Source organism: Parasteatoda tepidariorum, chromosome 11, assembly GCF_982258835.1.
Source record: "Parasteatoda tepidariorum strain Cologne lab strain chromosome 11, Ptep-v5.0, whole genome shotgun sequence".
Classification (NCBI taxonomy): Eukaryota; Metazoa; Arthropoda; class Arachnida; order Araneae; family Theridiidae; genus Parasteatoda; species Parasteatoda tepidariorum.
In genome coordinates, this window is record NC_141765.1 from 68,345,438 (window position 1) to 68,361,541 (window position 16,104).

General features: G+C 30.9%; 1 protein-coding gene across 2 annotated transcripts in view; it reads right to left on the minus strand.

Annotated features, from left to right (window-relative positions):
* The window catches only part of LOC107437641 (uncharacterized), a 49,804-nt gene extending 39,762 nt beyond the window's left edge, over positions 1–10,042 (minus strand). For both annotated transcript variants that reach the window (XM_043040073.3, XM_043040072.3), the window contains exon 1: positions 9,765–10,042. In XM_043040073.3, coding sequence (XP_042896007.2) covers positions 9,765–9,949 — 185 coding nt within the window. In that variant the 5' untranslated portion in view covers positions 9,950–10,042. The remainder of the gene's footprint in view (positions 1–9,764) is intronic.
* Positions 10,043–16,104: the final 6,062 nt, after the last annotated feature.

The following is a 16,104-nucleotide window of genomic DNA, read 5'->3' on the forward strand; positions in this document are numbered from 1 at the left end:
TGAGAAGACTCCTCCCTTGATACCCCTCGAGCGAAATTTGGCCCCCTATCGGAGAACCAGTGCTTTAAACTATTCATACAATTTTACGTAATGATAATTCAGTTTAACTACATAAAACAAAAGGAGTCTCCCTACCAAATTTGAGACTTAAAATTGAAAGCAGTAATGCAGAAGCAACAGACAGAACAAAATGATAAATTACTTTATCCATACACAATGCTACACCTTCCTACGTTTCGAAATTGAGACAAGAGATTACTGATTATTAAAATAAACATGCTTGTCCAGCTCTAAAGAACAATCGAAAATATTTGAATAAATTGAGCTTCTTTGATTCAGATGAAACAAGGTCAGTGAATAGTCTCAGACTTAGTTATTTGGCGAGGAGAAACGACCTTGAGAGATACCTTTCAAGGATGTTCCAAATTATTAACAGGTATGTTAGTCTGATATTTAAGAACTTTTTTTTAATTTGATTTAAATACCAGGAAAGAAAAGCGCGAGGCGTAACATTTAGACAAAATCCTCTCATTAATTTCATCACAGAGCAGACGTTAATTCTTTGAAAATGATCACTGGAAAGGTTTTAAAAACTCGTTTGTAGTTAAAGTATAAAAAAGCTGAAAAATTTTATTATGATTTCAATTCGAATGTTGTTAAGCGTTTTATGTTATGAACGTAAATAGTTCGTCAGTGTTCTAAGAACCAGTTTTATTTTTTTTAAACATTGTTAGACTGCAATGGCTGTCGAAGGGCATTGAAACTTTTTCCTGAAATTTATAAAATCTATGAAATTTTTGTACTATTTCAAAATTAGCGTACTGATATTGAACAGATTTGTCTTAGATCTTAAAAATTAAAATCTAAGTTTAAGATTTTTTTCAAAATTTAGTTTTTTAACTCAAGTTTCCGAAACAGGATACTTAACTTCAAAATTAGACATAATGCCGTGAAAATATTTTAAGGTTAATTCTGTGATAATACTAACTAATGGAGATTAAGAACTAATAAATAGAACTAAGAGATTAAGAGTTTCTCGAAGCAAAAGTAACGTTTGAAAGTAAAACCCTAAAATGAACGATGATCTTTAGTTTCCGTTGCAGCTCTTAAAAATGCTGAGGTGTTATAATTTGGGCTAAAAGTCTCAACTGTCCAAATAAGTAGACTATTTGAGAACGTGGATTGTGTTATTTTTGTTGGTACAATTGTACTGAAATCAGTACAATATTCTTATTTTTCAAAACATTAAAATGATTACTAGAATAAGAATATTAGAGGGTGTTTTCAGTTCATGCTTTTGTAAAATTTGACTATTTATCTTGTATTTAAGGTAATTTTGATTTAATGTGCAAATATTGCTAAATTGAGCTATACTTTATAAAAAAATATTTTCGATAGAGATTAAAACTAAATATTTAGTTTTGAGAGAACTAATGAGGAATTTTTATTTTTTAAAATTGAAACTAAAAACTAATTACAAAAGTGATGAGTTTTATCTTAACCGAAAATCTCCCTTGAGTTCTTCAGAAGTGATGTATAATACGAATTAGGTACAACTTAAATCAGCAACTAAAAAACTTACTATAAATTAGCTTTGTTTCATTCTAGATATTAATCAGGGTTTTTATATTAATGATTTTTTTAAAAAATAATACGTTTTTTCTTCAATAGTTTGTATTGTTAGTACAACTTTTAAATTGATTTTAATACTAACACCTTCGGTTCTTTTGAACCACTAGGCACTCTTGATTGCTTCTGGTTTTCGAAATGTCAATTATTCAAGAATTTAAGTTTATGCACATGAGCAATTTTGCATCAGATAAAATTGTTAAAATAGATTTAGGATTGTAGGATTTGATATTGGAACAAGCCTTACTTTTTCCGAAACTTTAAAAGTAGTTTAGAAAACAGGTTTTTTCTTAGAAATTTCCGTAAACTTGTCCGGCTCCTAATCATTTAGCAAAATTTGAAAATTTATTCTCAAGCAATTTATTAAAAATTTTAACCAATTCTATAATTTAAATGCTTTAAAGAAACTCATAAATGACCTGGTGATAGGATTCTGATTTTAAGTGCAGACTAATAATTTTAAAAACATTTTCATGCTAGTTACTTCTCTACCAGAGTTCCGAATTTCGGATTGTCAGCTCTGTAAGTATCTTAGAAAGTCTAATACATTTCGTAAAATAATAAGGTACACCTTAACTTCTGCTTGAATTGTCACATACGAGGATGTTATCTTAACAGTTCAGGAAGCTAAACTTCAATATACCGATTTCGGCCGACTATATTCTATGTTAAGAAACCAAAATTTTCTCTAACAGTTTTCGAGCACCGTATTTTGATGGCAGACAAGCTATGTCATTTGCACAATCGTTAACAAGCAGTTTCAAATTCCACTGGTTAATATTTCTTTGACCTATATGATTTATACCATACAAAGTTTAAAATGCACCTTCTATGGTTCGTTAGTAAGAAAGCTACTTAAACGGAAATTGATAAATCGGTAGGTAAAACTAAACTGAACGTGCACTGTTTCGAGTGCAAAAGATTAGAGCTTAAGCAAGAGTAAAAACTGTACAGTGGGTTTGTGTCTACCCTCGTCTTAAAATTTATCATACAGAATTAAATTTCTAATATTTGAATTATCTTAAATATTTTTTTTATCTATAATATTTGCAGATTCTCCAAATATATTAAAGGAAAACAGAATCTATCTAACCAAAATGCAGTATGCACTCTTTGCGGCGCGGTGCACAGTTCACAGAGTCGCTCCAAAAGAGCGGAAAGCCATAGCGAAAGGGTTAACCCTCAAAATATACGGGGTTCCGCATTTTTTAAAGCGTGATCTCAATAGTTCAATCAGGGAGAGGTCGAAAGTTCGTATCTTATTATTAATATATGTATTTCATCTTTAGAATTGTTCAAGTGAGCTGGAAACTGTCCATGGATGTAAAAATTTTATATGAAGAATTCAATACAGAAAGTTAAAGCTATTGAACAATAATTGTAATGCTTTGAAAATGAAGGCATAAATGTTTACATAACTTTTAAGAAAGATTTTTAAATTTGTCAGCTTTTTGAGCAATTTCAGAGAAATCTTCCTTTCTCAAGAACTATATTACTCGATATTATTCAAATTTATTTAAAGTTGCATAGTTGAAAAGTTAAAATTTGCCTTTCAAGAGTTAAGACCATTCGCAAGTTAAATCGAAATTTTTTTTTTAACCGATACTATCTTTGGGTAAAGTTTTGTAAATGTACACAGAAAATTTTTGATTCTCTTTAGTTTCACACATAAGGTGAATGACGCAAAACTAGAAATTGGCATAAATTAAACTATGAACCTATTTTCCATATTTTGAACAGCCCCATATTTTAAGAATCAATAATTCAAAACTGCGTGAAAGTTGAAGAAATTGTGTTGCGCGCTTTTGTAGTTTAAAATTTCGCAATTTCGTCAGCACAAATCTTACTAATCTAATCATTTGACCCATTAAATTGTACGCGAAATCAGACCATAATATCAAGTTTTTTTTAAAATTATTGCATACTTTGAAGCCACATTGTCAAAATTTATTCTTTATACAAAAATTCTCAGTGAAGTTTGATTGTTTTCCTCCGCATAAAGTAAATTCCGGTTAGTTTTTACTCCAAGTCGTGCGTGAAGATGAGTTTGCACAGATTTGGTAAGAAATTAAAATTTATGGAAGTGAAAGTTATTGCACATGCATAAATAAAGGTTTTTCCGCCGGTGATGAGTAATGCTACTAGACTCTGAAAAGGCTATGCCGCGCTTACCAAAAATGTTAAGCTGCTCAAAAATAAGAAGTGATAGAAGGAAAATGTGGATCAATGACCTGGGACTAAATTTCATAGGCAGTAATGAAGTACGCCGATGATTTTAGTGTCAATAAACTAATTTAAATTTAAATAAATTTTATATTTTCATAAACTTCAAAAGAAACTCATTGTGTCAAGTACTAATAGTTTGGGGTTATTCCCTGAAAACTGGAGAATTAGATTTATTTGAATGTTCAGAAAACTATTGCAGCAAAAAGTCTGCATTAATATGTAGTTAATTCTAGTAACTTATCTAATTTTGATTCTTATGAATAGTGTCATAAGCTGCCAACATTTGTACGATTCTAGAAATGCTTTCCACTTAAATCAAAATTAATAACTAAAAGCAGAATTTAAAATTTTGTTAGCATCTAAAGTTGTAATAAATGTTTTATACACGTTCAAGTTGAACATGGCGGGTAATCATTTTAAATTATTTAAGCACACATTTTACGTCCCCTTAAAGTCTAATAAAAAGTCTGCTGGATGAGCAAGAATCAACATATCAAGCAGTATTACGTAAATTAACCCTGTTTACGTGCTTTTAAAATCCTTGTTGAAAATCGAAAAGTGTACCATTAAGAGTCAAATTAAAAGAAAAAATAAAATCTTGCGGAATATAAGTGAATTCCGGAAGACAATCAAAACTAAATTTGCCTGATCAAGCAAGGTTTCTAAGAATTTTTAATTGGTTCCCCTACAATAAATAAAGTTTTAATGTTTAAACAGTTTTTCTTCCTAAATATTGACCTCAAATTTGTAAACTTTTGATTTCGTTTTTATAAAGGATTCTAAAAATACAATTCGAACTGTCATTACGGACTACTTCTCGAAAACAGCAAGGAAGTATACTTTAAGAATCTGCTGAATGTTTCTGCTCAGTGAAGATACCGAATACAGGTGACAGTAATTTAGGAAAATCTACTGTTATGTTGCAGAGAAAGTTCCCATTGTAAGAAACTGTTACATTTAAGTTTTGAAATGCGTGAGAATGTGCAGTCAACCGAAATTCTTTGGAAAACAATTTGAAAGGTTACAGAATCTTTAGACATTTGAAGAATTTCTTCCGAAATCCTAGAAAACTGAATTCCTAAGTGAATCGGAATGTTTCTGTGAAGCCAATATTTATAGCAAAATTTAATGACAATTTTTAGAATAGACTCCTAAATTACTCTAGTTGCTGCAAATATGATTTCTCGCTGCGTTAACCATGCATTTAAACTCAAAATGATCAAAAGCAACATGTAAGCAAATGAATCCATAAAATTATCCGATTATTAAGCTAGTTAAAATATCCTAAAACATAGTAAGCATGTATTGAATGACATCTTTTTGACTTCATGCTATTTACAGAATTTTTAATGCAGCATTCAAATATTTTTTACATTATATAAATGGTTAGTTTAGCTTCTTATTTTTCTAATATATTTAAAAAGCTCAATTTAATTTTAAAATAAACATTAAGCTTTTTGTAAAATGTGCAACATTCCAACGCATTTAAAATCCGAATAAAACCTCGGAATTTTTACTAAAAATTTCTATGAGATTTAAACAAAGAGTGAAATAATTTAATTTCGCAATAATTTGAAATCTACCATCAAAATTTTAAACAGTTTTCGAATGTGTATTAGATTTAAGATATTTGTATTAGTTTGATTTTAATTATATTTGCTGACAAGATGCTGCATCTAATTTCTCAAATCAGTTTCAAGATTTTTTATAAACTGCATTTTAAATAAAATGTTTTAGCAAAAGTACAAGGCTTGGTTATCACGGTATATTTTGAAGTCTGTTTCATTTTTATTTAATATTCTGTTCACTGACATTTAAAACCAAGAATCTTCCCATTGGTCCCAGTAATATCGATATTTTCTCTACGGGGGGGGGGGGGTAAGGATGATTAGCTAGCAGTTTTCACCAAGGAAATGTTAAAGCTCGATAAAAATAATTTTTTTTAAAATTTATGCAAAATAAAAGTTTTTTTAATTGTAAGCTTCATTGCACAAATATTGAGGGAAAAAATTTAATCTTATAACTGTGTTTCATAATCCATAAAGGTGAATGGTTTAAAGCCCTCTCTGCCCCCCTCCCGGTTCCGTGGTCCCTGCCTGGAATACATTTACCCAAATTTTAATTTGTTTCACCTTCAGAGAATTCAAAGGTAGGAAGTATATTTGAGAGTAATGCACGTCAAACTATACATATGCTCAAAGCTTAACAGATAAGTTGTAACTTTTAAAAAGGCAACAAATGACTACATTGACTACATTCAAGAAAAAAAAGAAAGCGTTCCTTTAACTTCAGAGTTTACATTAGATGTTAATAGATGGCAGCACTAACGTTTCATTTGCACTTCTCTTAAATTTTGTTTAATTTGTATATTCTATGGTTAATAAAGATGGTATTTTGGGTTCAAATTCAAATTTGAAATTTATGGGCTTCATAGGTTCTTACTGTAAATGAGAGTTAAAATTTCGTCAAATCTAAGAGTTCATATATAATTAGCATTTAAGTGGCGAATAATTCCACGGACAAACTCGTACTTTCTTAATAGAGATCTTTCATTTTCATTTGGCAGAAGCTTTACAAACTGGGTTCATCCTGACAATCTAATGAATTGAAAATTCAATTTTAAAATCATTTACAGCGTGCCTTATGGACAACTGTTAAGATAATCCCAAATAGCACTGTGATCAGATTCTTTAATGTACGTTTAGAAACCCGTATTTGGTTATTCTTTAAAAACGCCGTGCTTTGAATTATAATAGCTTTAAGTCTTGAAAACGAAATCAAGCTGAAATTTTTTTTATTTTAAAATTGCTCACCGTTTGTAAGCTTTGAAATTTGAAACGTTTTCATTGTGTTTTGGAATTTTACGGAGAAAGCTTTGCACAATCGTAACGCAAGCCATAAAGAACCTGGATTGTTAAATTTTAAATTTAAATGGGAAAATTTTTCGGAATTTCAGAAACAGAAAAATATACTTCTTAAATTACTAAGAGATGGCAGCACCATAAAATTTTATTCGTTGAATTACTGAAGAGACAAGTTAGTACACAAACGCCCGACATAATAGAAGTCTAATTTAAAAATTACCTAAAGTTTTTTTCATCTCTGAAAATATTGATCAATCAGTTGTATTGAAAAGTTTTGTTTTATGGTAATTTGTTCCGATCTATGCCTTAAAGTATTCATAAAATTAATCTTCGGAAGATACTTGAAAGTTCATAATTTCGCAGTTAGAGTGAAGCATTTTGAATTAAGCTCAAAACAAGACGTTTGACATAATTCGAAATTTTTTAAATTAAAAATTTCTGCTACTCCGTATACCATAAAATACATACATAACCTTTGTTTTTACAAATACATAGTAAAAGTGTCAATTTGAACACTACAGATTACATAAGCTTTAAATTATTCAAGCCATATATGCTAGTCACTGCTAAAATAAGAGGAATTATCCAATCAAGTATTCGCAACGAAAGGTTATAGCATAAAATTGTGTAGCTTCGATCTCCAAATTTGGGAATAAAACTCTGAAAATATTTTTCTAAAATTGGATGCTGAGAATTTCAACATTGAAAAAAAATGAGAAGTTCATATTTTGACCACCAGATGACAGCACTACAACCCATCAGGAGCGAAAATTTACAAGTTGCAGAAAATTAACCGAATAAAAGTTATCGACCAAGCAAGTAATAATTGATAGAAACATTATCAAATGTTCTAACTTTTATAAACTTTAATATTTTTTTGCACTCAATTTGGTAAAAATTTACATTTAAAATTAACAAAATTTAACATTGTTAATAAGGTACTATATTAAGCTCTGAGTGATTTAATTTTTAAACTGAAACAACATTAAAACATTCTAAGTTTCAACTGTAATCACTTATGGCAGCAGTATCTCTCGAAAGATTTAAAAAAACTAGCCAACAAGAATTTTACAGTCCATTTTTGGAATACTATAGCTGAATGTTAAGATAAATTTGAAATTTCTGAAATAAAAGCTTTTAACTTCTGCAGTTTCATTCAGTCAAATCTTACTTTAAAACTAATTTGTCGCATGAAATTACGGGGAAATTGTTTTAAACTTTAGTTTGTAACAATTTGTAACAACTCTTTTTTTCCGTATCAATGTAACGCCTTTTATGCTAATGAAAATCGCGTGCAAACTTACTTTTCTTCAAAGTTTAAAATGGAGACTAAAAATTTTTGAGTCTCTCCATTTGGGCTAAAAATTAGCAATAATTAAAATTTAGAGTAATTTTAACAAGAAAATTTCGCAAAAAAGTGTTAATTTTGCAAGTTTCAAAATATTAAAGCATTACTTTGAATTTAACATACTAAACCCTTTTCTTGGCGAAAGAGTTTTAGCCAAAACAAAAACTTGTCCATAAAATCATGAAACAGGGAGAAACAAATATTTTAAAATTTAAATACCTTGCATATTGAGGATTTGAATAAATACCGATAAATATAGTGTGGGATTTGTTTATAACTAACAATAGGAACGAAATTCAAGTTGTCAGAATATACAGAAATTAAACATACGGTATTAGTTATACTTAGTGTTAGGTTACAAAATTTTCGTACCTCTGGGATCAGGGGAAAGTACTAAAGTTCAGTATTCATAAAATAATAAAGAATCGAACAAGTAGTACATTTCAGATAGCTTATTTTACTGATTCACATTATTTTTGCTTTATTCATATTAAATGTCAATAAAATAACGAATTTATGAAATTCTAGAGTTAATTTAATTAACAAGTTTAAAACTGATAGACAAAGCTGGACATAACATAAGTTAACTGATTGATTGAGATACTATTTAAAATACAAGTTTGTTTTCAACTATTTACATGAAAACGAAAATTAAACTTAAGACTATTAGACACAAAAAAGCTGGAACATTTTTAATGCGGCGTTCACCTCTGCCGATTAGGAGCAATACATAATCACGTTTTGTCTAAACTTCCTTTCCGAACTTCAGGATAATATTTTTGCATATTTTCACTTTACCTCTGCTTTTAAATTTTGATGTAATCAGCTTATTTCACACGTTCAAATTCTTTTTCAAATATAATTAAAAAAAAAAAAAAAAACAGATGTGGAAAGCAGTTTCCAAATAAATTGTCACAGGAAAAATACTAATTTGCTCTTTCGCATAAAAAAACTAGCGAAATCACCAGGTGTACCATGTACAAAAGATTTTTCATAATTAACTGAAAATTACGAACGACTAAACCTTTTGGATAATCAGTACATGTGCGAAACTACTATAAACTAGGTGTGGAGAATTTAGATCCACGAATAATTTTAGCCGATTTGAAAGTGTGCTGGTTGAACAAAGCAATACGTCTGTATTAATTATACATCTGTTTTAATAATTTTAAGATATTTCAGAGAGGTCAATGTTTGAGTTGAGATTATTCAAGAGTTGTAAATACAGGTAAAATACGTAATTTGAGGACAAAAGTTAGAAACCTAAAGTTTCTAAATTAGGAGAAATTCCAAGAGGTATCTAAAACAGAAATGTCGGTTTCGAAAATTTAATTCCCAAAATATCGCCATGATTTTTTTCTTTTTACCATTTTGAATAAAAATTTTATAGAGATTCAAAAAAGATAACTAAAGAGGTGTTGCATTCTAAACGTTTACAAAGGAAAAGCATGGCTCGTTGATACAAATCATCGGTTTTGTATCTGGTATCATCGATGACAAACGAAATTTGATTTAAACGCATAATTTTACACACAAAGAGATCATATTTTACATTTGGATGCTTTTAAGCAAACATTCGAAAGATTTTAAATTCTTAACAAATTAGTTTCTGAAGTTCGGGAATATTAAATTTATCACGATATCAAGCAAATATCTATAATTCAATATCAATGTGTTTCAAAGAAAAATGTCCTTACCTTTCAATTGATTTTAAATTAGGAAAGACTGGACAAAAGCACTTTTCTTTTCCGGGGAAGTAACGATTAAAGAAGTTATTTGGTGACGAAGTAGCATAAACTTTTCTCTTGTCTGCAGCCGTGCGTTTCTTAACATCTAAAGTTTGAGGAAATGGATGATAAACAGTTGCACATATTAAACTCATCCCTCAGCTATCACCTGCGAGACTTGAGCGTTCAAACAAATATTAACCACACAAGCTAAAACAACAGTACGCAGAGCGAACACCCAAGTCGCCTCTATATATACGAGCGCAAATACTACTGCCAACTGTAAGAAAAATGTTAAAGCTAGCTGTAGATCAGGGGCCTCCTTGGCCGAGTGATATCCCCCCGTCAAACGCTCTGCAAAGCGGGAAGGTTGCGGGTTCGAATTCTGCCGCTACACTAGAAGTATCTTTATGCTGTCCTTCTCTGTATTATGTTATCTGTTCTTCTATTTGACAAAGGTTTATAAGCCCAAATTGAGCACACAAGCCTACAAATGTATGTTATTTCAATAAAGCAGTAGATCAATTGGTGCCTTCCTGGCCGAGGGGTCTCACCGATTCGCCTAACTCTCTGCAATGTGTAGGTAGCAGGTTTGAATCCCGACGTAATTCTGGATGTATCTTTGTGACATGCTTCTTTAACTTGTGCAATCTGTTCTTCAACCTGGCAAACTGTCTTTGTAATAAACACAAAGTTTGCGTAAGTGTGTGTGGCAAAAAAGTTCATTTAGGACCATGGAGTTTTGTCCTTCCGACAAACGTTCGGAAGTGTAGAGCTAGTGGGTACCATCCCTTCCTGAATTCTTGATGTATCCTTCATCACAGTTATTTCTACAGTTTGAACTAACATGCGTTTAATTAAGGATTATAGTTCATTCAAGAGGTAGGTACTTTATTTACGTCACACTAGAGTTGCACAATTGGAGACGGTCTGAGGAGCATCCCTGAGGATGATCCGAAGACATGCCATCGCAATTTTGATCCTCTGCAGAGGGGATGGCTCCCCTGCTTTGGTAGCCACACGATCCACGTGCGAAGTCGAGCACTTTACGGTAGAACGAGGACAGATACCGCGCACCCTTGGTCCTACTCAGGCTAATTAAAGTGGTTATCCACCCGCTTTCTGACCACAGCCAGTGATGCTTGACTTCAGTGTTATACTGGGACCGAGTTTTCACAATCAGTCCACTGCGTAACTTCATTCAAGAGCATAAATTTATACATCAATGAATAACGGGTGAGGTTTGTGGTACAGTCAGGGCTGCCGAAGAGAATAATATCCAGGAATGTGTCACAAAAGGTCGTAGGTTCATGTCACGAAGTACCTGCGTTCTGAGATCGAATGCTTACAATCGAATAACAGATGAATGCTTAATTGCTGTTGAAGTAACTACAGAGTATGAAGTTAGATCGTAGTAACTCAAACACTAAGATTTGTGATTTCGAAAAGGTAGATCAATGGTTAACAACACTTAGCTGCTTGCTTGTTCATAGAACTAGTTTAATTGCAGGGATGACTCGTCCCACAGTGGACTGATCTTTAAGACACGGTTCCCAGCAGATCACCGAAGTCAAGCATCACTGGTTGCGGTCAGTGTACGGGTGGGTGACCACTTGGATTCGTCTGCGTAGGGATCGAGGGTGTGCGATATTGGTCCTCGTTAAACTATTCTACCGTAAAGTGCTCGACTTCGCATGCAGGTGGTCGGGCCATCGAAGCGGGGGTGCCATCCCCTCTGCAGAGGATCAAAATTGTGATGACATGTCTTCGGTTCATCCTCAGGGATGTTTCCCAGACTGTCGCCAATAGCCCATTATGCAGCGCCTAGTGTGACGTAACTGAACTACAACTGCAGGGAAGACTCCCGTGTAAACTAGTTACTAATATTTTAATGTCTTCCTACAGTATAAGCTCCGATTACACGATTATTACATGAAAGATATAAAAAATTCTTAACGTAAAATTGGTGCAAATCATGCTCGTCTAAATTCTGGATGTCATGACAGAGAGCTCTACAATAATTGCTTAAAACTTTAAGTTAATACCTTGTTGGGTATCTTTTTATAATCTCTTTCAAATCTCAATCTCTTTCTTTTTCTATAGACATCTGAACAAATTGAATCAATGTCTAATAAATATTAGGCATTGATTCAATTTCTTTCGATGTTTCTTTTGTAGTTGATTTTTCTAACCTTTTATTTGACAAACGTAAGAGTTTTTTTTAATGTTATTTTACGCTCTCTGATTCTCCATGCGTGTAAATTCCATACCTGATCAATTGGTTCAGATCTGGAGACAGGGGTGGTGTTCGGAACTGGTTTGGCAGATTGTAAAGCAGTCGTAGCTTTGCAATAAATGCCATATGCTTAGAGTTATTGCCCGTTTGTTTGATGGAAAACTGGGTGAATTCATGAAAGACAACAATCATTCTAAAGATTAAGAAATGCAATCATCAAAACTGAAAAGTTTTACAAAAATTGAAACATTAATTTGCTGTACCTTTTTAATAACAGTCTAAAAACTATCATAAAAACATTATCAGATGTTAAGATTAGTTAAAAATATAAACTACTCTTATTAAGGTAAAAGATATTTATTTATTTAACTATTCGTTATAAATAGCTAAAAAAAACTTTTGTAATACTTACGGCTGAAAAATTAGTTTGTAATTTTTTTCAAACGAAATTGCTTCTGCTTAAAGAAATTTAAATTGTTTCATTGTTAAAGAAACCCATTAATAATAAGTTAAGAATCATAATAAGTAAAGATGTAAAAAACGTATCCAAATAGCAAGAAAAAAAACTTTTAAAGATTGTTAAGACGGGACAAAGATAAGGAATATGTGTCTATTAAACTTAATTAAAAAATCATTAAATAATGTTGACGCAAGCATCGAAAAACATCACAATGTTACGCAAAACATCATAATGAGTATAATTTTATCTCTAAATAAAACATTAATGAATCAATTTTCGGGATAGAAAAACACAACCATGTTTCTTAAAAGTTTCTTATTTTTTAATTGAAGAAATTTTATGTCAGGTAGCTTATTTAGAAGAAACTAAACAATTTTACAATAAATAAGTATTAAATTAAAGTCTTAAACAATAATAGCATTGAGTTTTCAAAATAATTATTTTTAAGAATACATTTTAAAGAATTCTTTACAATTACGTTCCATAGAAAAAAAAATCAAGTTGCTCATTTAAAAAAAGCAGATAAGTACTCCTTAAGAAGTTGATAGTTTTGAGTTTTCGGTTAAATTAGGTTTTTACTAAAAAACTTGTTTATGAAACGAGACTACCAATTAAAAAAGTTACATAAAAAAGAAAAAAGTTCATCTAATATAATACTTTAAGAAGATGCAATGCAGGAAGCGTATTCAAAACAGAGGTTTAAAAAAAGTTTAACATTCTTGCAGTTAGGAATTTTCATTAAGACTTTTGAAAAGAATGCATATTAAATCATATGAAATGCTTTAAATGGTTCGGACAAAAAAATCTTGTAGTTATTCTGAAGATAAAGAATATATTATGGTACAAAAAATATTTCTTTTGTGAGAATGAAAGATATATTAAATTTGCTCTTAATTACATTTTTGACACTTTAATGTTTATTAATCTAATAATTTATTTATTTTTGGGTCGTTTTCATATAATAGCTTTTAAAACTGCCTCTTAGAGGAAAAATGAAGTTCAGACTAGTTACGTTATAAAAACTACTTGTTTGAAGGAGTATTTTTAATCTTTTTCTGAGTCACATTTTTTAGGTCAACTATATTCATCGATACAAATCACAATTTATAAATCAGCTTATTGCAAAAAGAATGCATTAAATTATGTGATATGTCATTTTTAAATGCTGTATCATAATACAAGATCAAGAGTGTTATTGAAAAAATACTATGCACCTTTCATTGCAAGATATACTCGTTTTAAAAAAGTAATTTAAAATAAAAATGTTTTGTCAAAGAGAAAAAAATAAAAATTTAAATGCGGCTTGTGACCAAATTTTTTCTTTTTTATTAGAAACAGTAGACCTACTCCCACAAGAAATGGAATGGACATTTTAATTTTTTTTTCTCAAATTTCTCAAGAAATACCTTGAGAATTAAATGTTTACTTGCACTCATAAAAAAGTTTAAGACTTTTAGAAGTTTGAAGGACCAGTAATAAATTGTGAACAAAAAAGTGTGTTTTTAAACACCATATGTCAGGAAAAATATCAATTAGTTTGCAGCTTGCATAGATTACTTTATTTATTATATGCATAAAATTTCGTTAATCCTACTTTAAGTATCCATGGAGATTAGGGCGTTTTTTTAAAACACTACCTTTTTTTAACCTTATGTTTTTTTAAAATTAAAACTGAAAAATTATTAAATTAAATTAAGTATTATTTTCAGAGGAATTTTCAAATAATAGCAAAGCTATTAATTTCAAAATTAAAAAAAAAAGTTAAAATTTGAGCAAGGTTTTAAATTAATTCTTTCATACTACGAATGCGCTGAAAAAATTGATTTTTTTCTTCATATTTCTGTCGTGAATCATACTTGTTAACTTATGAAAAAGGTCTGATTTGAATATTTCGAAAACTTATAACTTTCAAACAATTTTTAAGTAGTTTTTGTATTTTCTAAGAGAAAGATCTGAATGATAAGAGGTTTTTCACTAATTTCATTTTGTTCCAGGAAACATAATTTAATAACAAATGTCATTGTCCTACATTAATTGACTGGACAGCAAGATTTGATGGTATTTGGCGCGTTTCCTTTCCTTATACGATAACGTTTTGCGGTCAGTCAATTGCTGTAAATCAGTGTAATTTGTTATTAAATTTTGATTTATAATACAAAATGAAATTTTTGAAAAACTCCTTATTCAGAACTTTCTTTTAAGTAAAACAGAAAAAATGCTTTCAAATTTGAGAAACTTTTCAGGTTTTCAAGATATTTAAATCCGTTATTTTTTCATAAATTAATAAATACGATTTTTAAATTGGTGTTTTTGTTTTCATTTTTATCCCAAAAATTTTATTCAGTTTTGATAGTTGCAGTATTAAGCACCTAAAGCAAAAAATGAGTCCTTTCTTAAAAAAGAAAAAGTCCATTACGCCAAAGTACGTTAAAAAGTGCCGGAGCGTCCTAGATAAAACATCTGCTGCATGTCAAACCATTCCAACTGAAATATTTAGAAGAGTGTCTTTTAATATTGTTTCTGACTTCACTACATTTGTCAGTAAAATGGTGATTATTTTAAAAATATAGATTAATATTTTTTCTCGGTAGAAGCGTCATCGTTGGCAAACTTTGTAACTAACATTGAAACTTGGTAAAAATAAATTAGTTGGTTTCCTAAGCAGAGTGCAGCAAACTGTCACAAACTGAATAGAATCTTAAGAGCCACCTAGCGAGAGCATGCAATCGGCATGTGGGTGATCTAAAATTTCACTTTTCATTCTATACTTCGATGTTTTTTGTTAACTCTTCTCGAAAACGGTATATTTAACTTTTTCACGCTTGTTAATAAATAATTTTTAAATGTTTTCTTTTTGGAATTTTGCTAATAACGATAATACTTCTCCCTTATTTCACTCATGAAAGATACAAAGAAGAAAATCGTCTGAAAAGGTAAGATACCTTTATAATGTTATTTGAAATATATTCTAATTATTATAAATTAAGTTCCGCAGTGGACTGATCGTTAAGACGCGGTTCCCAGCAGAACACCTAAGTCAAGCATCACTGGTCGCGGTCAGTGTGTGGGTGGGTGACCACTTGGATCAGCCTGCGTAGGGACCGAGGGTGTGCGGTATTGGTCCTCGTTAAACTGTTCTTCCGTAAAGTGCTCGACTTCGCGTGCAGGTCGTCGGGTTACCGAGGCGGGGGTGCCATCCCCTCTGCAGAGGATCAAAATTGTGATGGCATGTCTTCGGATCATCCTCAGGGATGTTTCCCAGACCGTCGCCAATAGCCCATTGTGCAGCTGTAGTGCGACGTAAATGAAAAACAACATTATAAATAAAGGAAAAATGGAGAGAATACATTTTTTACTCCTGTCGTTTCTGTTAATTGATTTTGCAAATCGTCATTCATATTCAGGACACCAGGCTCTTATGAAGCACATTTTCTTCAAAAATACATTTCCTTACTATTTATTGTGAATAAAACGTAGAGGCGTAAGGCTAACTTCCCTAGAAGTTACTAATTATTTTTGTTTAAAAGAGAGGTAAGTTAGAACTTAGCTTACCAGGAAGTTATCCGAAGCGTCACTCGCCAATGTTATAGTTAGTCATTTGAGTTAGGAAAATG